Source organism: Nylanderia fulva, unplaced genomic scaffold (assembly GCF_048542155.1).
Source record: "Nylanderia fulva isolate GAGA-0341 unplaced genomic scaffold, ASM4854215v1 Scaffold375, whole genome shotgun sequence".
Classification (NCBI taxonomy): Eukaryota; Metazoa; Arthropoda; class Insecta; order Hymenoptera; family Formicidae; genus Nylanderia; species Nylanderia fulva.
This window is the reverse complement of record NW_028190450.1, coordinates 71199-96087: the sequence shown is the minus strand read 5'-3', so window position 1 is coordinate 96087 and position 24889 is coordinate 71199. Positions and strand designations below refer to the sequence as shown.

Genomic DNA, 24889 nt, shown 5'->3' with positions numbered 1-24889 from the left:
TCGCGGATTTGAATCGTCATCATTTAAGTTGTTTGCTGTAACTGGTTGGAATGTTTTCTTTTTTCTTTTCCCTCGGCCTAATTGCGAACATGATGTATCTGATGTATCGGTTCGAATTTTTTTATGTACAACATCTATAGCTTCCTTATATGAATCTGTAATTACAAATTATTTTATTAATTGTCTATATATATACATACATTTGTATTACATGATTTATATAAGTCTTTTCCATAACCGTATTCATAAATATTGGGAAGTTATGATTTGATATATTAAATACAAAAAAGTCATTTTTTTAATATAAAACATGTTTAATTAAGATATTATCTTATTATATACTATCAATATTTTTATGACAATACTTACTACTTTGAAATATTAGTTGCACTATGTATTTTTGCCAATTGTCTTTTGGGGGTTCTTTCCGTAATATATATTTCCTAACATTTTTTTCCGGCCATTTACACATTATTTGATCATTTGTAAATGTCATCCATGAGGTTGGTACAACTTCTACAGCGTTTGATTGGCCTTCTATATTGATAAATTCAATCACTGACCAAGTCTGCAAAGCATATAAACCATTTAATTTTCAATTAATAAACATTATTATAATGTTATAATATGATCCCACAAAAAAAGACATCACAGATGTAAAAAAAAAGCGCTAAGTTATATCTTTCGTCAGCAAAAATAGTTCTTTATAATAATAAAAAATATAATCTTCTCAAAAATTATGTTTATAGCCAAAATAATTCTTTGCAAAAATTAATCATTATCAAAAATATTTTCTCAAAAATTATATTTATAAATTATATTTTATTTTTGTTAATAATACTAGAAAAAAATTAAAATATTAGCATCAAAAAGTAGTGAAATCAAAAAATTGCGCTAAATAATTATATTGATAATACGAGAAAAAAGGTTAAAATATTAGCATCAAAAAGTAGTCAAATCAAAAAGTTGCACTAAGTAAGTGACAACATAATATATAATATTTAGATAAATTTCTTATAATGATACAAATGTATAATTATTGCTTTATTTTAAAACGTTTATAATATATACAATAACAAAATAAATTCAGTAAAATATATATATATATATATATTTATTCATCTTTATATTTAAATAACATGAATAATTATGTAATTAATTTAAACTGGAATGTATATACATTGTAAAGTTATTATATATTTTTATAAAATATTTAGATAAATAGATATATATAAAAAATAAATTATTTATCTCTAAATAATTATTTAATTCAAATATATTTAAACGTATATTCAAAAAAGGTAATATAAGGCACAAAGAATTAAATTTAGGAAATTAAAAAAATTTAAAGTTAAATAAAAATTTTTAATTTAAATTAAAAAATAAAAGTAAAAATAAAAGTAAAAAAAATGTAATGTACAAAAAATACTTAGCGCTGTTTTTGTATTGTTATTTTAACACATTAGTAAATAAAATAAAATATAAATCAAAGTATAGACTAATTTTTTTACTGCAATACGCTTCAATAGAAATCTATAAACATATTACGTGGCTCGATATTCGAATGACATGTGGCTAGCTGAACATATCGATATACATGTATGAAATATATGTATATAATGTAACATGCAATAATTGTCATATTAAACAGATTCAACGATTGGGCAATGTGAATGGGCTAAGTGAAAATTATAAAAATGAATTTACTATACATTAATATATGCTAAAGACGTATACATATACATATATATGTTATTAATATATGTATACCAGGGTTGGGAAGTAACGAGTTAGTTGTAACGAAGTGTTATAGTCCGAATGACTATAACTATATTATATTATATTATATTAACATAGTTTTAATAATAAATTAGTAAGTCAGCTATTATATAATCATTTGAGAAACGTTCTCACGCTCTCGCGAAGCGCTTATCGCGAAAAGACGCAAACGCGATGAAATATAAGCGTTACGCCGAAACCTGCGGATCGCAAGCGAAGAATCAACCTGCTTCGCTTGCACCTAGATAAAAGCGTGTGAATAAAAATTAGCCAATGAAAGAGCTTCTCTACATCTTCCCCCGAAAGATGTAGAAAAGAGCAGGAGACCACCGCGAACGGAAAGCGAGGCGACGAAGTCAGTCGCTAACGAAAATCCAAAAAGTCAAGTCGCTAATTAGAACCTAACTAGGAGTCGAAGACAAGCCGCAGAATATAACTATCGCCTGTAATCTGATTATCGAGAGCGAGCACACCTAACTAATCACCCAGGTGGGATTATACATAATTAATCCAACTCAAGAAATAAGCGAAATAAAAGATTTATTCAAATACACAAGCGAAGTTAATCAAAGTGGAGACGCCCGCCGATCCTAGGATCCTCATCCTTCAGTCGACTGAGACCCCAAAATTTTCCGTGCCTTCCCGGAGGCACAACAGAAGTTACAGTTACAGTTACTTTTTTTCGGTAACTATAACTTAACTTCGTTACTTTTTTCCATCTGTAACTGTAACTGTAACTTAGTTACATTTTTTTAGTAACTAGTAACTATTTTAATAGTTACTTTATTAGTTACTTTTTTTGGAAACATGCGCTAAAAGTATTGTTTAAGTATGGTAGCCGTTATATTATTAAATTAAATTTTGATAACAGTAGCATATGGATCTTCATATGATTTAATCTTTTACCTAAAATTTTCATTTTGTGTACATAAAATAATATAACACATAATTAAGATCGACCAATCACAGTCAAATATTTAAAAAAATTCTTAAAGGTAATAATTGATCGATTTGCTTGCGACTTTGCGATTACCATTTAGTAACTTACTATAACTATTTTTACTGTTGTATATAAAGATCATTCATACATTGATGTTAATTGCAAAGTCGCAAGCAAATCGATCAATATTACATTCAAGAATTTTTTTAAATACTTGACTGTAATTGTGCATAAAATGTAAGCTCCTTATATTTAAAACAATGTATAATTATTTTTAAAAAGTAACTGAAAAGTAACGACTCGTTACTTTTAGAGTAACTGTAACTGTAACGAGTTATTTTTTAAAATCGGTAACTTGTAACTGTAACTAGTTATTTTTTCAATGAAATAACTGTAACTGTAACTAGTTACTTTTACAAAGTAACTTTCCCAACCCTGATGTATACATATATTAATTAATGTATATGGAGCATTTCAAAGTGTTTAATTGATCAATCAAAATATAAATGAATAAAAATTTCTTTATTCTGATACATGTTTTAAAGCATTTGCAATGTTTTCCTGATCGCAATCAAAGTTTCGAGATAGATGTTTAAAGCGCATTATTTTCATTATGAATTTTTTTATAAAAAAGATTCAAATATAATTTCATGATTCTTTAATTTCGACTTATTTTGACTTCATCATTTCACTCTCCAAAGATAGGATGCGACTTCTGTGTGTGATATATTCTGTATATACACATTTCGTTACTAATCATCATTTTTAAGGACGTTTCGTAGTCAAAGGGCTATAATACAAAAACAGCGCTAAGTATTTTTTGTACATTACATTTTTTTTACTTTTATTTTTACTTTTATTTTTTAATTTAAATTAAAAATTTTTATTTAACTTTAAATTTTTTTAATTTCCTAAATTTAATTCTTTGTGCCTTATATTACCTTTTTTGAATATACGTTTAAATATATTTGAATTAAATAATTATTTAGAGATAAATAATTTATTTTTTATATATATCTATTTATCTAAATATTTTATAAAAATATATAATAACTTTACAATGTATATACATTCCAGTTTAAATTAATTACATAATTATTCATGTTATTTAAATATAAAGATGAATAAATATATATATATATATATTTTTTACTGAATTTATTTTGTTATTGTATATATTATAAACGAAAGATATAACTTAGCGCTTTTTTTTTACATCTGTGATGTCTTTTTTTGTGGGATTTCACATATTTTTGCAAAGATCATTAAACAAAATGCATTAAATAAATGTATATTTTTTATATTTATAATGAGAGAAGACGAGAGAGAGCAAGAGGACCCAAGAGAGAGAGCGGGAGAGAGCAAGAGGGAGCAAGAGGGAGCAAGAGAGAGCGAGAGAAAGCGGGAGAGAGCAAGAGAGAGCGAGAGAGAGCGAGAGAGAGCGATAGAGAGCGATAGAAAGCGGGAGAGAGCGAGAGAGAGCGATAGAGAGCGATAGAAAGCGGGAGAGAGCGAGAGAGAGCGGAAAAAAACGAGAGAGAGCGAAAGAGAACGAGAGAGAGCGGGAGAGAACAAAAGAAGGCGAGAAACAGCGAGAGAAAGCGAGAAAGAGCGAGAAAAACCGAGAAAGAGCGAGAGAAGACGAGAGAGAGCAAGAGAACGCGAGAGAGAGCGGGAGAGAGCGAGAGAGCGAAGAGAGCGAGGAGAAGCGAGAGAACGAGAGAGAGCGGGAGAGAGAAGCGAGAAACAGCGAGAGAAGCGGAGAGAGCGAGACGAGAGACGAGAAGCGGAGAGAAGAGGAGAGAGCGAGAGAGGGAGAAGCGAGAGAGAGCGGGAGAAAGGAAGCGAGAGAGCGAGAACGAAGCGAGAAGAGAAGGAAAAAAACGCGAGAGAGCAGAGAAGAGAGAGCGAGAGAGAGAGGGGAGAGAGCAAGAAGGAGGAAACGCGAGAGAGCAGAGAGAGCGGAGAGAAGCGAGAGAGAGCGATAGAGAAGCGAAGGAAAGCGGGAGAGAGCGAAGAGAGCGAAGAAGCGATAGAAAGCGGGAGAGAGCGAGAGAGAAAGCGAGAAAACGGAACGAGAGAGAGCGAGAAGGAGAAACGAGAGAAGCGGAGAGCGAAAAGCAAAAGAAGGCGAGAAACAGGAGAGAGAAGCGAGAAGAGCGAGAGAAACGAGAGAGAGAGGAGAGAGCAGAGCGGGAAAGAGCAAGAGAGAGCGAGAGAGAGCGAGAGAGGGCGAGAGAGGGCGAGAGAGAGCGAGAGAACGGGAGAGAACGAGAGAAGGCGAGAAACAGCGTGAGAAAGCGAGAGAGAGCGAAAAAAAACCGAGAGAGAGCGAGAGAAGACGAGAGAGAGCGAGAGAACGCGAGAGAGAGCGGCAGAGAGCAAGAGGGAGCGAGAGACAGCGAGAGAGGGCGAGAGAGAGAGCGAGAGAGAGCGATACAAAGCGGGAGAGAGCGAGAGAAAGCGAAAGAAAGCGAGAGAGAGCGGGAGAGAACGAGAGAGAGCGAGAAACAGCGAGAGAAAGCGAAAAAAACCGAGAGAGAGTGAGAGAAGACGAGAGGGAGCGAGAGAGAGCGAGAGAGGCCGAGAGAACGCGAGAGAGAGCGGGAGAGAGCGAGAGAGACCGGAAGAAAGCGAGAGAGCGAGAGAGAACGAGAGAAGGCGAGAAACAGCGAGAGAAAGTGAGAAAGAGCGAAAAAAACCGAGAGAGAGCGAGAGACGACGAGAGAGAGCGAGAGAACGCGAGAGAGAGTGGGAGAGAGCGAGAGAACGCGAGAGAGAGCGGCAGAGAGCGAGAGAACGCGAGAGAGCGGTAGAGAGCAAGAGAGAGCGAGAGACAGCGAGAGAAAGCGAGAGAGGGCGAGAGAGAGCGAAAAAAGATGTGGGAAAGCAAGAGAGAAAGGGTGAAAGAGTGGGGAGAGAGAGGGGAGAGAGAGGGGGAGAGAGAGAGAGAGAGAGAGTGAGAGAGAGCAAGAATTTATTTTTTGTTTGGTTGCTTAAAAGGTTAAGCAGCTGAGGAAAATGTCACTATACTAGGATGGGTGACCGCGGATAAGGTAAAGCAGCTTCGGACAGAATCACTTTGTCGGGATGGGTGATCGGGACAAGTACGACGCCGTATCTTAAAAAAAAGTGACACCTTTTCGACCAAAAAATAACTTGAAAAATTCATATCTCCGCAACCAATAGAGCTATCAAGTTCCTTAAGGTCTCATTTTACTCGGAAAAAATCGCGCTTTCGATTGATATGGTCATCTTTTGAAAAATATGTTTCCGTTCATGAAATATTTCAAATTTTTGTTTTCAAGGTTACGAAAATCGTGTTACGTCCGGTAAAGGATACACAGTAGCGTCCTACGGATAATTTTCGCTATTGTTTCGATATTTTCGCTATCTTTTCGATATCTTTCGATATTTTTTTTTGTTTTTTTGTAGATTGTATTTTAATTTGACGAATAAAAGATATAACTTAGCGAGACGCTACCGCGTCTCCTGATATACTCGTACCTACTAAAAAATACCTAAACTATTATTTGCAATTATATTATATTTTATATTATTCTTGCATATGAATCAATGGCATGATGATAAAACCATCGTCGTAAGGAAATTTCACACATTTCCCTTTAATGTCGTGAATATTGACTGTGTACAAATCATATGACAAATGTTGTGTTTGCTGAATATTAAATAATTCTGAGGAACAAGGTGAACTGAAAAATGGTTTTGATTCAATGAATTTTCTTCCCTTTAAAAAGATTTCTGAAGTCTTGATTTCTTTATAAATACTTTCGACACAAAATACACAATTGTTTTTTAACATAACGCAATTATCTTTATCACATGTGCTTAGTTCAAACTTTTCAATGATTACTGTTTTGTAGAATATAAAATCTTGTTTATGAAATTGATCAGTACATTGCTGACGTAAAATTGGATACGTTTTTTCATTATCATTGTTTTGCATATATTCTTGTTCTTTTAACCTATTACAAATTTGTTGTAAAGGATTTCTTGTAGCTTGAATTGTTTTTTTTATCTCAAATAAATAATTTTCATATTTAAAACAACTGAAAGTGTCAAGTGGACCATGTTGCAAGCAATCTATGGGCAAATGTATAAGGCCATGAACATTATGAGTAATATATTCTTTTCCGTAAAGTATTGCATATTTTTGAACAAAGTATTCGAGTAGTTTCAATGAATAATTATTATAAATTCTGTATAATGCAGGACTGCATAAAATTCGAATAGCGCAGGATAAGGCCATGAAATGTGTGTATATATTTTTGTTTGCAATCTTTTTTAAAACAATTGGTCCGGTGTATAATAAAAATTGCCTTAATTCAGTGGCTTTATAGTATTCAATGTCCTCTAAACTTCTTGGCAAGCGTGGAAAATCTTTCGGCACATAATTCTTCAAAAACAATAATTGATTATTAATATCATTTTTATCAGTCTCGGGTAAACGATGATTTTTTTTCCCTCTTATCCAAAACATAATTAATCTTTTAACTACGCCTAGAAATACAAGATGCATGCCATCGAGAGGAACTTGAGATACGAAACCAATATTTAGCTTTTCGAAAGGACTTGTATCTTTATGGAATTCCTCATCTAATTTATTTCTGATACTGAAATCAGTCCGCAATTGTGCATTTGTTTGTAAAAAAGTCATTCTTCCATTAACAAAGGTCCCTTCTTGAATGCATTTTGTGCAGGCATTATAGCCTGTATGACCTTTAATACATAAAATAAATGATTTTGCAGGAGCATCACAAAGAAGTTTACCAACCTTTACTTTTATTATTTTTTTATTTATGTTAAAACCATTTTGTTCTAAATGTTTGAACTCTGTTATAAACTCAGTTAAAAATTGGTCTACATAGGCTGGTTTCTTGTGTCCGTGATATATCCCAGCCGCAAAAGGTTTTTTAATATTTTTATCAACCAGATTTAGATCTATGGAGATAAGAATAGGCCAGAGTTGACTTTTTGAAGAATTAGATATCGGTAAACCATCAATGTTTATGTTAAGAGGTAATACTATTTCTACATTTTGCATCAAATGTTTTTGCATATTTAAACTATTATTAATTATCCTACGTAGTCCATTCTCTATGCCAATGTGACAATAGAAACCTGGAGGAACACTTTTAAGTTCATATGGACATGAACTTGGTGTTTTTAAAAGAGTTCGCGAGTCTTTTGCTAATTGTGGAAATATCACTCGTAGAATACCCAACAATTCATTCATGGCAGATTGACTAAGCAAATGTCTGTATTTTAAAAACCATTGTTTCACAGCGTTAACTATGAAATCATTTACAATAGGGAGATTATTACATAAATTTTCAAATGATAAAGAAGTATCTGAACAGTTAATTTCTTCAATCACATCAATATATTCCAATGGTTCAATCTCAATTTTTTCTGGAATCTCGGGAATCACATTATCATGGTTTTCACATTGTTCTTGTTTTTCATTATGTTTCTTTGCAGTATCTACATTTATATTTGTAGTATTTACATTTATGACAGTATCTACATTTATAATTGTTTTTATGTTATTAGGCAAATTATTCGTCTGAATTAATTGTCGATTCAACTGCAAGATGTGTATTAATTCTTTTTTTACCATCCGTCTCATATGACGTTTTGTAACAAAACATTTTTTTATTTTAGCCATTATTGTTTTAATTTTTATGTCAGTATTGCTATTATTGACTTGATAAAAAAATCACTGAAAAAATTAAAATCATTCACATGAGATGCTCATATAGTTAATACGTAGTTTTTAAGATTTTATGGTATTTAACGTTATTAAAATAATATATATATACACAATATATACTTACATGGCAGGAATCTCGAACGTCACCAACAGGCAGATCCATTGCTTCCAGTTATAAATAAAGATGAATTTAAAATTTAATTATAAAACGACTTATAAAACCTCCAATAAAGCCCAACAAACACAATTGTCTTATTATTATATTTGGGTATTCTTATTCACATACGAAAGCTCCTGAGACGAAACGCCGCGCTCCCTAGTTACGCGTATCAACTCGTTGCTAACGAACGAGCGGTGATTATTATAGATTCCTAAAACATTCTTGGAACATGTATGAGATATTTGTGGTATAGTAAACTCACCTTTAAAAAAAGGTAAAAAAAGGCGACCAGTTAAGGGCACACCATTAACAAAAATTATCCATTGCAAACCCATGTACAATAGAATTGTATGAAAAATTATCGATTATAAACCAATGTACAATCGTAACAAAAGTAATGAAATAAAAAAAAAATTGCGCCAAGTGAAAGTAGAAACTTGTACCAGTGGAAAATTAAAGTTGCAGACATATATAGAGTCGTATAATGAATCAATAAAAATTTAAATTTGCAAATGTAGAATTGTACCATAAAAAAACTTATCTTTTAAAAAAAAAGATAAACAAGATGCCAAGTCCATGCGCCATGTGAAAAAGTGTTAAACAAAAAAGTATTTTTAAGTAAAAAAATCTATCAATTGACAAAAATTTATGTTCTAAAATTAATATCTCTACAAAAAGTAATGTCCAATTATTGCGCGAATAAATAAACATTTTTATAAAAAATTAAAATTTAAAAACTTATGCAAATTTAAAATTAATATAAAATAAAAAGAAATAAAAAAATTTTAGTTAAAAAAACTGGGCGCGCTGCTAAATAATATTCTAATGATATTAAAATTAAATTGTTACTTTTAAACTCATTGCAGCGCGCCCAGTTTTTTTAACTAAAATTTTTTTATTTCTTTTTATTTTATATTAATTTTAAATTTGCATAAGTTTTTAAATTTTAATTTTTTATAAAAATGTTTATTTATTCGCGCAATAATTGGACATTACTTTTTGTAGAGATATTAATTTTAGAACATAAATTTTTGTCAATTGATAGATTTTTTTACTTAAAAATACTTTTTTGTTTAACACTTTTTCACATGGCGCATGGACTTGGCATCTTGTTTATCTTTTTTTTTAAAAGATAAGTTTTTTATGGTACAATTTTACATTTGCAAATTTAAATTTTTATTGATTCATTATACGACTCTATATATGTCTGCAACTTTAATTTTCCACTGGTACAAGTTTCTACTTTCACTTGGCGCAATTTTTTTTTTATTTCATTACTTTTGTTACGATTGTACATTGGTTTATAATCGATAATTTTTCATACAATTCTATTGTACATGGGTTTGCAATGGATAATTTTTGTTAATGGTGTGCCCTTAACTGGTCGCCTTTTTTTACCTTTTTTTAAAGGTGAGTTTTTAGAGATTATATCATTCATTTTTGTATATGATAAGCATCTTTAAATAAATAAGCAAATTCAATTTTTCTGGCATTTTCTTATTTTAGGTACATATATATCCAATAATTAATATACAAAATTAAATATTATTCATCACACAATTTGTATCAAAATAATATATTTTTAAAAATTTATTTTAAATTTATTTAATCATTTTTATCATTGTGATTGTAGTGGCAAGGATTTTATTGCTCAGTGTCATTGCAAGCATCTGGCCTGTATATACCATAATATATTGTGTAATACATTGGCTAAGTATGACAATATGGATTTTGATAGATTCCCATGGAATATTGGAATTTTGTCGGACTTGCAGTCATCCACCACATATGCAGCCTACAATTAAAGAACGCATTTATTCCATATTATTTGCTTCCGTTATTGGCATAGTGCACATTTTTATATATCTCAATGCTGTAGATAGCAAAACATTTTGAAAACATCTATCTTTCTATGTTATCTGCTTTTTTGAAAATATTGCAGCAAATTTATTATGGCAATATGCTTGTCCTCCTGCAGTTAAAGAGGCTTAGTACTTTAATATAATCTTTATTATTTGTATCATTTCTTTTTTCTTGGGAATTACAGCAATGCTTTTGTACTATATTGTCTTGCATCCCTCAAAAAGACAACATACTTCAAACGCACCAGTTCAAGCAATGTAACTTTGATATTTATTTACTTTAAAAAATGAGAGATAAATTATACAATATGCAATTAACCTTATCTTATGACTTTTATAAATCTTATGATAAAATCTAACTCTCTCTTAATCTTTATTATGAAAAGAATCTCGGTATTATATGAAATAATTTCATTGTATAGTTTAACTTTCAAAAATTTTGCAAAATAAAATAACTCACATTGTATTTCTACCATATATATAAAAAAAAGATAGGTAAATATAAATAAATAAATATATATTTATGATATACAATAAATAAATATATATTTATATTTATATATATATATATATATATATATATAAAATGTTGGATTTTTATTATATATATATAATTTCAAAAAATCTTTTTTATATGCTATTGAATTTTAATACATACAATTTTGATTATATGTATTTTAATTGATTATATTTATAAGTATTTTTATATTATCTTAAAAAGACTGCATAGAATTATTTGTGCGACACTCTTATATGTATGTATAATTAATAGGGACCAACTACACATTTTTTTTTCCACTGAATAAAAACAATCTCAATATTAAAATTAAATTATAAAAAAGATACTGTGATATTTTATTGATGAGAAATGTACATTTATAATTGTATTAAATACAAAAATAAACATGCCATGAATTACTATATATACATATTTTCATAATTATCAAACTTAAAAATATAATATTGTTACCAAAGAAGAAAGCACTATTTAAAAACTCTAAAAGTTCATAATTTGTTAAATTAGTAATTAAATACTGCATTTTGTATAATTTTTAAGCTTTATTCTTTTATTTTTCTTTATTTAATTGAATAGATATTAACATCCACAATGTAGCATACAGATTAAATTAACAACCAAAGAAATAAATCTTAACTTTGAAATATATTTTTGTTTCTTTTAAATATCAATCAACTGGATTTTGTACTACTATTAATATGAATTCTTTATCTGGTGCCATCATAATTTTATGTTTTTTGCTACGTATGCGCAAGAAAGTTAAATCATTTGTTGGATTCAAGTCACGTACGACAGAACGAGCTTTATCTGACAATTGACTTATCAAACCTGCGTATTGAACTGTTGTCGTATTATCTAATGTTGACTTTATAGGAATACCTAAAACAGATATAATTTTATAAATTTTTGTTTACAACTACAAGTAAATCATGTCAATGATCTCATGTAATACCTTCTGCATTCACCACTATTGTTCCAACTACCCTTTTATGAGACTGAATTTGTTTCATAGTTTCTTCAACCTCTTATAAATTATTTCATCGAAATTTATTAATAAAATTTTTATTTTAAATATTCCAATAACGGAAGCAAATCATATGGAATAAATGCGTTCTTTAATTGTAGGCTGCATATGTGGTGGATGACTGTAAGTCCGACAAAATTCCAATATTCCATGGGAATCTATCAAAATCTATATTGTCATACTTAGCCAATGTATTACGCAATATATTATGGTATATACAGGCCAGATGCTTGCAATGACACTGAGCAATAAGATCCTTGCCACTACAATCACAATGATAAAAATGATTAAATAAATTTTAAAAAATATATTATTTTGATACAAAGTGTGTGATGAATAATATTTAATTTTGTATATTAATTATTGGATATATATGTACCTGCAATAAGAAAATGCCAGAAAAATTGTAAAATAGTTCCTATAGCACTGATATTAGATTTATCTTGTTAAGCTAATCGAATGCTGCGATGATGACTAGCCATTGCCCAACCCATGCTCACAAGTGAGCTGATAATGCTACCTGCTTGATGTACAACTGAAAAAAATAAGAAGCTAATTAAGAAAATTATTAAAAATATATGCATACTCATACATAGGCATTTATATAATTGAAATATTATTGAAATAATAGCAAAATATCTGATTTTGTATCACAAACTGTAAACTTGCACATAAATTATTATGACAATAAATTTGCAAATAATAACATTAAAATTGAATGTAAAAATTGAAATTGAAAATTGAAAATATCTAACCCCGCACGCTGTCAATATAGCGGAGGGCAACTATCGCCGTCTGTTGTAAAACGTGCGAGATGGACATTTCCAATACATGCATCTATTCATGTGTTGTGTACGTGTGATATATGTGTGCGCATGTGTTGTATACGTGTGAATACGTGTAGCACGATACTACTATGTTTGCGTGGTCGATGATGATAATAATAATGATGATGACGGGGACGTTTCTTAAAAGAAATTTTTCATATTTCGACTTTGCAATTATATATCTCTGCTTACAAATCACGTAGAGCAGAAATAAAGACACTTTTATTATATAATTCAAACTCAATCTATCGATTAAGTCTAGTATAAACTCGATTGCTTCAGCCGTTATTGAGAATTCGAAATATTATAAAGACTCAAATGTCCGACTCGCGTTAAGATACACGGTGTCTCGGCTACGCCCTTAACTGGTCGCGAGACACTACCGTGTCTCTTGATAATACTGCTGTAAATGAATAGACAACTTTTTTAGATAAATTCTTGGATTTGTGAAAATGCAAATGTATGGACGTTATATTTGACTTGCTTGCTTATTTGATGAATGATAGCAAAAAAGTATATCTCTTTTGGGATGTCGTTAAAATAGCCAATTGACATATAATATATACAATACATCCAAAAAATACTTCTTTTGCTATCATTCATCGAATAAGCAAGCAATTCGAATATATACATAAATATTCATTTAAAAGCATTAATAAATATATAATAGCTTTCCGCGTTAATTTCTGTACTTTGTTAATAGGCAGATATATATATAGGCAGATTTCATGACTGTCGCCATAACAGCCTTTACATTGCAATAATTGGTAGTTTTGGCGACAAAGTAGTTTTGGCGACAAAAAAATTAATTTCCAATATTTCAACGATATATAGGTATATTTTATGACTGTCGCTATAACAACCTTTATATCACAATGATTTTCGTAGATTGGTAGTTTTGGCGACAAAATAACAAATATATTATTATTGACAATAAATCTCTCTATATTAATCATCAAAAGATATATTTTGTTATATAATGATGAAAACAATAGTGTACGAATAATAACATTAGATATACATACAATTATATAAGTAAAATTAGATTTTTAATATTTCAGTAGTATATAGGTAGATTTCGCAACTGTCGTCATAATTGTCTTTATACCGCAATAGTTTTGACGACGGTCGCCAAAACAACCAAATGTCGTCAAAACTGCCCGTTCTTATAAGAAAAAGTCATGGAAACTGCCCCTGGATATATATATATATATATATATATATATATATATATATATATATATATTAACGACACTTTAAAAGAAAAAGAAAAAGTTTGTCTCCGTCTAACCTTCTCTAGACATTTTTTATACATATACACAAACACAACTTTTCATAATTACACAAAGGCCTCTTTTGGATATTATTATTTCTTACATATATAAAGTAAACACAAGAAAAACACCGGTTAACCTAACTTATCAAACTTTCTCAATTACTTATAATAGGCTAATAAATACGCTGTAGAAAACAATAATACTATTATGTACATTATTTATACTTACTGCTCTTTTATCCATGTCGATCCGAGATATCAAGTCAAAGATTTTTAGCGTCTCTTTCGCGCGTCGGTCGCGATTGCTTAGGAGGAACGATGCGGGAATTAATAATGTGATGCGACGATTAAATCAACTGAATATATTCTTCAATGCAAATTGTACGTGTGAATACATATAGGTATATCGCTCGGATTAATAAACGTGCGTTCGTGCGCGGCGACTGTCGAAGACGGAATCTCTCGTTATCTAAAAATCTCCTATTTATACCTTGCCTCAAAAACGCCCTTCGCTAGGCTTCGAGAGGCTTCGCGAATTTTCTATCTATTTTTACTTGTTTGTTTCTGTCCTACTCGTCTTTCGTCTCGTCTGTAATATTTTATTTATATTTATTTGTGCCTTTGTCCTTTTCGTATATGTCAATGTCCGTATTCGTATGCGTGTTTTCCTTATTAATTTCAGGGAAGTATGTGACGATGTAATCGCCACAGATTTTTTTATAATTTAACAATTTATTATGCACTTTACTTTTGCCGTACTACGTATACTACGTTCCGTCGGTTCCGTTTGCGGATGGATGTCGCGGATGACACGTGACATAAAAGATTTGTTCTAAATAAGATCTGATGTTCTACCGTCTGTTCTTTTTAATTGAACTGGCTGGCTGAATATATTATTTTAGAGTGTATATCTTTTCTTTCCAATATATAAAATAAAAGAGATAAACTCTAAATTAGTATGATTAATTCAATTAAAAAGAATAAACTATAAGATATATACATTAAATTTAAAATTAACTAAATAATGCATTAAATCAAACTCAATATATAAATGCAATATATATAGAAATTGCATATATATATATATATATATACTATATAAAATAACGCTGGAGGTAATATATAACTGAATCAAATTGTCTCATCATAATATAGTCATTTTGATATCAATATGACACTGATTGAGTTTTCCCTACATATTACTACAATATATCATCTAAACTTTCTAAACATTCACTTTAATCTTTTTTATATATAATATTTCATTATGCACGTTAAAATATATGATGTCAATTTTTCGTCATATTGAATTACTTCTTTGACGCAATGACGACATACGACAGTTTTGATGTCATATTGACATCACTTTGACTAGGTAGTTTTCACTGGGTTGGCTTTTAGATGTGGAGAATCCACTGTCAGAAAAGTTATCCATGAAACCTGCTCTGTCATATCAATGGTATTATAACTCATTTATCTTCGTTTACCAACGGAAAAAGAGTGGAAAAATATTTGTGCTGGTTATATGGATAATTGGAATTTTCCCAATTGTGTTGGGTCATTTGATGGAAAGCACGTGCAGATACAAGCTCCGCCCAATTCGGGGACTTTATTTTTCAATTATAAGAAAACCTTTAGTGTAGTGCTAATGGCAGCATGTGACTACAAATATATGTTTACTGTGCGCGACGGAAAGCAGGATAGGAAGGTCGGAAGCGAAAGGACAGCGAAGCACTACACTCGACACACACGTAACGTAAACAAAAAATATAAAAATATATTTACACTACGAACAACAAAAATTACAATTGTTTAAACCGCACAGAAATTGCCAGAGAATTAACTGATAAGAATAAATCAAAAGAAATAGCCGAGTCGATAATTAATAACTAAATGTTCCGCAAGCAACGGTAATTAAACGTGAAGAAAACAAAAAGCCCACCCCCAATAACACTATCCTGCGTTTGTAAACCACATGGTTCGTAGGGTGTGTCTCTCTCACACTCTTTGTCTGTATCTCTTTTGGTTGCTACATCGGCAAGATCGGAAAGAGCGCCGCGATCACGAGAGAGGAGTATTTAATAGCCCGATTTTCTAGAATAGTCCGAGAACAATGCCTCTTTATTTTATATTTCGGCTGTCCCCCTTTTAGGTCGCGTCGAACTTGTGATGGAGAGAACGATAGAGCAACGCTATGCGATAAAGTTTTGCGTGAAGCTGGACAAGACGCCGCTGGAAACTTTTGAAATGCTCAAGAAAGTTTGGCCCCGGCGGACTTTTTTTTATTTCCTCGGCTGAAAAGGGAGCTCAAAGGACAACAGCTCGAGTCGGTTGACAACGTACAAGCTACTTCGACGGCCTCCCTGAACAGCATCCCAGTCAAGGAGTTCCAGAAATCTTATGACGCATGGAAATCGCGTTGGCAAAAATGTATTGACGCAGAAGGGTCATACTTCGAACAATTTTAAGTTGTTTTACCTATGCGATCAATAAATTCTTTTTTAAAAAAATGCGACGCATTACTTTCCGGAAAAAACCCTGTATAACGGCCCCTGTCGGGGCCACCACACAGTCGAACACGTGGGAATTTGCCTTTTCGCCCCACCCGACCGAACCGCCCCACTCCAAGCTAGTTAGGAGGGGGCTGACCGACGGGTATATAAAGCTGGCGCAGCCGAGACTTCGGACCAGTCCCGTCCTGGTCTCTTGAGCGTACTCAAGGACCACTCCTCACCTCCTAACCATCCCGGGCGACGAGCGTTCTCGTCGCGTAAGCCGAGCGTCTCGGTCACCGGATCCTCTCCGAACATCACCCCGGTCGACGAGCGTTCTCGTCGGGCAGGCCGAGCGTCCTCGGTCACCGGATCCTCTCCGAACATCACCCCGGTCGACGAGCGTTCTCGTCGGGCAGGCCGAGCGTCCTCGGTCACCGGATCCTCTCCGAACATCACCCCGGTCGACGAGCGTTCTCGTCGGGCAGGCCGAGCATTCTCGGTCTCCGGATCCTCTCCGAACATCACCCCGGTCGACGAGCGTTCTCGTCGGGCAGGCCGAGCGTCCTCGGTCACCGGATCCTCTCCGAACATCACCCCGGTCGACGAGCGTTCTCGTCGGGCAGGCCGAGCGTCCTCGGTCACCGGATCCTCTCCGAACATCACCCCGGTCGACGAGCGTTCTCGTCGGGCAGGCCGAGCATTCTCGGTCTCCGGATCCTCTCCGAACATCACCCCGGTCGACGAGCGTTCTCGTCGGGTAGGCCGAGCATTCCTCGGTCTCCGGATCCTCTCCGAACATCACCCCGGTCGACGAGCGTTCTCGTCGGGCAGGCCGAGCGTCCTCGGTCACCGGATCCTCTCCGAACAGCACCCCGGTCGACGAGCGTTCTCGTCGGGCAGGCCGAGCATTCTCGGTCTCCGGATCCTCTCCGAACATCACCCCGGTCGACGAGCGTTCTCGTCGGGTAGGCCGAGCATTCTCGGTCTCCGGATCCTCTCCGAACATCACCCCGGTCGACGAGCGTTCCTCGTCGGGCAGGCCGAGCGTCCTCGGGCACCGGATCCACTCCAAACATCACCCCGGCCGACGAGCGTTCTCGTCGGGAAGGCCGAGTTTCCTCGGTCACCGGATCCTCCGAGAGCCACCGACATTTTGCGGAGCTCGCCCTTCTCAGGGCGCCCGAATCCAAGGCGGTTTACGGAGCTCGCCCTTTTCAGGGCGCTCGTATCCACGCCGCGTTGGGTAAATTTCGTCCGCCGCGCTACTATCTTAGTTATAAGTCGTGTCCGCGTCCGTATGATTTGGTCGCGTTTCACCCGTCGCGTTATTATTTGTAAACCTTGGTTATAAGTCGTGCCCGCGTCCGTATGATTTGGTCGCGTTTTCGCCCGTTGCGTTATTATTTGTAAACCTTGGTTATAAGTCGTGTCCGCGTCCGTATGATTTGGTCGCGTTTCATCCCGTCGCGTTATTATTTGTAAGCCTTGGTTATAAGTCGTGTCCCGCGTCCGTATGATTGTCGCGTTTTCGTCCGTCGCGTTATTTGTATTCCTTAGTTATAAATCGTGTCCGCGTCCGTATAAGTTAGTCGCGGTCCGCACTTCCTGCGATTCCCCTCTGTACGCGTAGACTAGATAATAAGCCAACTCTTGAAGGGCGGCTTCAATAAACTCTGTTTTTACCAGAACGATTGGCGTGGTTATTGCGAACCTGAGTCTCCCCCTCTTCCCGAATCCTGGCACCGACGAGCCGATCCGTTGGCGTCGGGAAAGGAGCCCCGTTACATGGCGCCCGAACAGGGACCTGACTCGACCGTCTGAGACTCCGGTTCGCAATCCATATGCTTGGGTGGATTTACCACCTAGACAAAGAGAAAGCCGCCCGTTATCTCGCCGACCGCGACCTCGACCCGGAAGGGAGATTAGTCGACCTCCGCCGCCGCATCAGAAACCACGTGATGGCTACCCACGCCGACACCGGAGCGTCCGTAACACTCCAAGTACCCAGCCGCGAAGACCGTTATCGGAGTGCACGAGGAACCCCCGAACCACCCGAAGCCGACCCGGCGAAGGCCCTTAACCAGATACGCAAGTGGGGCTGCCATTTCGAGGGTAAAGACCCCCTCGCGTTCCTCGAGCATCTAGAGGAACTCAGTGTGGCCTATGGTCTGGAAGACCACCATCTCTTAATCGGGCTAGCCGAGCTGCTAAAAGGCGAGGCCCTCCTGTGGTGGAGGAACACCAGAGAACAGTGGTCCACCTGGACCGAATTCCGAAAAGATTTCCTCGCCCAATACCTGTCGCCCGGGTATAAGCGACAATTGCGGCGAGAAATACAAGGCCGGCGACAAAAGCCAGGGGAGGCTTTTACTCGATACGCCACCGCCGTGCAAACCATGATGCGTCGGGCCGGCGGTTACACCCGCAGGGACCAGCTCGAACAGCTGTACGAAAACGCTGACCCAGAGCTCCAGCTATACATTCGGTTAGACGAAGCTGCACACCGTCTCCGAACTATGTAGCCGCGCCGCTGAGTGGGAGGAGATCCACCGGCGCCGTCAGGAACAACGTCGCGAGGTCTCCAGATCTACCGAGGCAAATCTCGCTGCAGCCACATATGACCGCTCGAACTGCTGCTGGCGGTGCAAGCAGCGAGGACACACCCGACTCGATTGCCGCCGCCCAGCACGAAAGTTCTGTTCACAGTGCGGGAAGGATGGCGTTCTAACACGGGACTGCCATCCTCCGGCGGGAAACGGCCAGCGGGTCGGAACCGAGGAGGCCACCGCCCGACCCGCGTCCAGTTAGAGTACACGCCACGGCCGCACCTATTAGTCCGGATCCGCCGACTCACCGCCTGGGCGCTTCTCGATTCCGGATCGGAGGTGTCCTTCATAAACGCCACCATGGCCGACCGCCTGTCCGAACACGGCCTCCAGATCCAGCCATCCGAAGAACCGGTCAACCTGGCCGACGGCTCCAGGGCATCCACCTCCGGCTCAGTCTGACTCGCCCTCCGGATCGGCCCTCGCTCTGTCCGCCACCGTTTCCAGGTCTTGGATAACCTTAGCAGCGAGGTCCTCATCGGGGTCGACCTGTGGGCTCGATTACGCCTCACCCTGCCGCCTCCGCCCCCCGCTCGGCCGAAAGAGACGGCCCCAATCTATTTGGCAACTATCCACGGCCGATTATCAGCCGGGATCTCTCCACGTTCGCCCGAAGAGGACCAGCGCTTCCGGCAGTTTCTGGACACCGAGCTTCGGTTATTCGAATCCGTGCGGGGACCCACCGACCGCGCCGAACACCGGATCAGACTACGACCCGGGGCCCCGATAAAACAGCGGTACCGACCGCGTAATCCAGCCATGCAAGCCGTCATCGATAGCGAGGTTAACAAGATGCTAGACGCCGGGGTGATCGAGCCCTCCGGCAGTGCCTGGAGTTCCCCCGTGGTCCTCGTAAAAAAGAAAGATGGGGGCCACCGGTTCTGCGTTGATTACCGCAAACTGAACCAAGCTTCTGATAAGGACGCCTACCCACTGCCGCACATCCTCGCTACGCTCGACAAGCTCCGTGGGGCCCAGTATCTATCTACATTGGACTTGAAAGACGGATATTGGCAGGTGCCACTAGACTCGGCCAGCCGCCCCGCCACCGCCTTTACGATTCCCGGGCGAGGACTCTATCAATTTAGAGTCATGCCCTTTGGGTTGCACTCAGCACCGGCCACGTTCCAGCGGTTGCTGGACAGCGTCCTCGGCCCAGAATTGGAGCCCAATGTATTGGTCTATCTCGACGACATCATCGTAGTCAGTCCTTCATTAGAGGCTCATATGGAACACCTGGCCGAAGTCTTCAGACGGCTACGACAAGCGCGCCTCCGCCTCAACCCACAGAAGTGCCACTTCTGTTGCAGTCGCCTCAAATACTTGGGGCATATAGTGGACAAAGACGGCATTCGAACTGACCCAGATAAGGTCAGTGCAGTGGCCGCCTGGACAGCACCTACCACTGTCCGTCAAGTGCGCCAATTCCTTGGAGTCGCCTCCTGGTACCGTCGCTTTGTACCAGACTTTTCCGCCACCGCCGCACCATTGACACGCCTGACCCATAAAAGGGCACGCTTTACTTGGGGGCCGGAGGAAGAGAAGGCGTTCGACGAGCTGAAGCGGGCACTCACCACCGCGCCGGTTCTGGCCTGTCCCGACTTCAGCCGACCGTTTACCCTCCAGACCGACGCCAGCGCTTGCGGGCTCGGGGCTGTACTCACCCAAGAACTGCCCGAAGGCGAACGCGTCATTGCCTACGCCAGTCGCACCCTAAATAACGCCGAAAGAAACTACAGCGCTACAGAATTGGAGTGCCTGGCGGTGGTTTGGGGAATTCGCCGAATGCGCGACTATCTAGAGGGCTATCACTTCACGGTCGTCACCGATCACCAGTCGCTCCGATGGTTGCAACGTTTGGAGGCTCCCACCGGCCGCCTAGGGAGATGGGTGTTCGAGCTCCAGCAGTACGATTACGAGATTCAATATAGAAAAGGAAAACTGAACATCGTAGCCGACGCTCTCTCCCGTCAACCCGAGGCCTGTGTCCTCCAGACCGCCCCAGATTGTCGGTGGTACCGTCGCATGTATCGCGAGGTGCAACAACACCCGGCCGACCATGCGGACTACCGGATACAGAACCGCCGGCTATTTCGGCACTTGCTGCACGATCTCAACTTTCACGACTCGCCCAGTGAGGAGCAATGGAAGCAATGCGTCCCGAGGCCCCAACGCGCGGAAATACTACGCCGGCTACATGACGACCCGACCGCCGGACACTTCGGAATCACAAAGACCATCGCACGGGTGGCCCGCTTATATTATTGGCCAGGAATGTTCCGCGACGTCACTCGATACGTCCGTGACTGCCGGAACTGCGCCACCCATAAAGCCGCACAAACCCTGCCAGCCGGGAAACTTCGGGCCACCAACGTCACGCATCCGTGGCAACAAGTCTCGATTGACCTGGTCGGACCATTGCCACGGTCGACCAGTGGGCATACCTGGCTGCTAACCATGCAGGATCGGTTCTCAAAGTGGGTGGAGATGACACCACTCCGCCAGGCCACCGCCGCCAACGTCACACGAGAAGTCGCCGGGCGCATAATATATCGCCATGGTTGCCCGGACACCATCATCTCTGATAACGGGACTCAGTTGCGATCGCACCAGCTCGAAGGGTTGTTAAGATCCTTCGGGATCAATCACCAGACCGCTCCCGCCTACGCCCCACAGTGCAACCCGGTCGAGAGAGCCAACCGCACCATAAAAACTATGGTGGCGCAATACGTGGAGGGCCGGCACCGCCGCTGGGATGAGCACATCCCCCAGCTCCAGTTTGCTTTCAATACCGCGCGGCAAGAATCCACGGGATATACCCCGGCCTTCCTGATATACGGCCGGGAGCTACAGTCGCCGTACCCTGACGACCGACGTCCGGCAACCGCCAACGCCGCCCCCGGAGCAGTCCGACGCCGCCTCGAAGACGCCTACGAAATCGTCAGGATCAACCTGGCTCGCGCGTTCCAACACCAGCAGCGAAATTACGACTTGCGCAGGCGTGACTGGCGTCCAAAAATTGGGGACCGGGTGTGGAAGAAGGAACACCCGCTATCGAACAAAGAGCGGGGCTTTAATGCCAAGCTGGCACCAAGATTTGGTGGCCCGATGACGGTTGGCCGCATCATCTCCTCCGTCATCATGGACCTGAAGGACGACCGAGGTCGGTGGCACCGACATGTCCACGTCCGAGATTTGAAGCCAGCCTCAGAACCGCCGCCCGCGGACGAACCGTAGGAGGGCACTCTTCATGGCCCGCGCTCTTCCGCTACACGTTCGCGATTCCCCGACCGAGCACCGAGAGCGGCACTCTTCAGGGTCCGCGCTTTCTTTTCGTGTGGCTGTCCGGCCGAACACCGAGAGCGGCACTCGTCAGGGTCCGCGCTTTTTCGCTACACGTTCGCGAGCTCCCGACCGAACACCGAGAGCGGCACTCGTCAGGGTCCGCGCTTTTTCGCTACACGTTCGCGATTTCCCGACCGAGCACCGAGAGCGGCACTCTTCATGGTCCGCGCTTTTTTTTCGTGTGGCTGTCCGGCCGAACACCGAGAGCGGCACTCTCCACGGTCCGCGCTATACTCCGGAGAGGTATAAAAGACGGGCGCTCTCAGCCCCGAGTCTATCCTCGCCACGATGGGAAGCACAAAAGCTGACCAGTGTCAAGGAGACCAACCGTCCGATTCCGGGCGAGACAATCCGTCCGTTTCCGGACGAAACAACCCGTCCGTCTCCGGACGAACCGACCGGCCGGTGCCTCGGGTGGGGACCTACATCCAACGGTCCGACGTGGAACAACGGAGCCGGAAAATGGCGTTTCTCGCAACACCCCCGCCTCCCCGAGCCACCGCCGACGACCACCGGTCCTCTCGGACTCGCCAGCCTCCGCCGTCATCACCATCGCCGCCGCCACCAAGCCTACAACGACACCGACCGACGCACGCCGCCCAGCCCGACCACCATCACGACCGACACATCGATCAACGCATCATGCCACCGCGCGCCAACCGGCGCCCTCCACGGCCGGGTTAACGGCCACCGTGCGGCGACCGATGCCTCCTGGAGCGGGAGGCCAGCCAGCATTGAGCACCGCCGGGCGACCAGCTACAAAGTCGCGCCAACCCCCGACCGGCACACCTCGGTCGGCGCCATCAGACGCGCGCGAAGCGGATAACCCGACAGTCGAGCCAACGACGATCTCACCGTCCTCGCACGGTGACGGCAGACGATCAGACGCCGCGTGCCGATCGACCACGCGTCCACCGGCACCCTCCACCGCCGTGCCGCCGACCATCGCGCAACGACCGGCGCCCCCTACAGCGGTGGGCCAACCGCACCCCGTGCAGGTTACCCTGGGGAACGGACGAACGGTCGACGTTCCGTTCTACGCCGCCACCATCTCGCGGCGATATAAAGTGCGCACCCCGGACGGCCGCTGGATCATCCGATTCAATCGGCGTGGTCAGCCACGGATGATCCGCCAACTGCCGCACCCCCCGTAAAAAGGGAGGGTGATGTGACGACCAGTTTTGGTCGTCACTAGAAGCCGCGCAAGCGCAAGGCCGACCGTCCGCCCGCGCTCATATAAACGGCCCCTGTCGGGGCCACCACACGTCGAACACGGGGGAATTTGCCTTTTCGCCCCACCCGACCGAACCGCCCCACTCCAAGCTAGTTGGAGGGGGCTGACCGACGGGTATATAAAGCGGCGCAGCCGAGACTTCGGGACCAGTCCCGTCCTGGTCTCTTGAGCGTACTCAAGGACCACTCCTCACCTCCTAACCATCCCGGGCGACGAGCGTTCTCGTCGGGCAGGCCGAGCGTCCTCGGTCACCGGATCCTCTCCGAACATCACCCCGGTCGACGAGCGTTCTCGTCGGGCAGGCCGAGCGTCCTCGGTCACCGGATCCTCTCCGAACATCACCCCGGTCGACGAGCGTTCTCGTCGGGCAGGCCGAGCGTCCTCGGTCACCGGATCCTCTCCGAACATCACCCCGGTCGACGAGCGTTCTCGTCGGGCAGGCCGAACATTCTCGGTCTCCGGATCCTCTCCGAACATCACCCCGGTCGACGAGCGTTCTCGTCGGGTAGGCCGAGCATTCTCGGTCTCCGGATCCTCTCCGAACATCACCCCGGTCGACGAGCGTTCTCGTCGGGCAGGCCGAGCGTCCTCGGTCACCGGATCCTCTCCGAACAGCACCCCGGTCGACGAGCGTTCTCGTCGGGCAGGCCGAGCATTCTCGGTCTCCGGATCCTCTCCGAACATCACCCCGGTCGACGAGCGTTCTCGTCGGGTAGGCCGAGCATTCTCGGTCTCCGAATCCTCTCCGAACATCACCCCGGTCGACGAGCGTCCTCGTCGGGCAGGCCGAGCGTCCTCGGGCACCGGATCCACTCCAAACATCACCCCGGCCGACGAGCGTTCTCGTCGGGAAGGCCGAGTTTCCTCGGTCACCGGATCCTCCGAGAGCCACCGACATTTTGCGGAGCTCGCCCTTCTCAGGGCGCCCGAATCCAAGGCGGTTTACGGAGCTCGCCCTTTTCAGGGCGCTCGTATCCACGCCGCGTTGGGTAAATTTCGTCCGCCGCGCTACTATCTTAGTTATAAGTCGTGTCCGCGTCCGTATGATTTGGTCGCGTTTCACCCGTCGCGTTATTATTTGTAAACCTTG

At 41.0% G+C, this 24889-nt stretch overlaps 1 protein-coding gene across 1 annotated transcript; it reads right to left on the bottom strand.

Annotated features, from left to right (window-relative positions):
• Positions 1–11514: 11514 nt before the first annotated feature.
• Positions 11515–13196, bottom strand: LOC146722068 (dynein light chain roadblock-type 2-like). The gene is made up of 4 exons (XM_085485542.1): positions 12772–13196; positions 12396–12551; positions 11945–12279; positions 11515–11871 (listed from the first exon to the last, which is right to left on the bottom strand). The coding sequence occupies exons 3-4, from the start codon at positions 12000–12002 to the stop codon at positions 11660–11662; spliced, it is 270 nt and encodes an 89-aa protein (XP_085341668.1). The 5' UTR covers positions 12003–12279; positions 12396–12551; positions 12772–13196; the 3' UTR covers positions 11515–11659.
• Between the last annotated feature and the right edge of the window lie 11693 nt (positions 13197–24889).

Excerpts from the sequence above, each read along its gene's own strand:
- LOC146722068 (XM_085485542.1), bottom strand. The coding sequence starts at position 12,002 with ATGAAACAAATTCAGTCTCATAAAAGGGTAGTTGGAACAATAGTGGTG. Across the intron at positions 11,872-11,944 it reads AATAGTGGTGAATGCAGAAG|GTATTCCTATAAAGTCAACA; the intron begins GTATTACATGAG and ends TATCTGTTTTAG.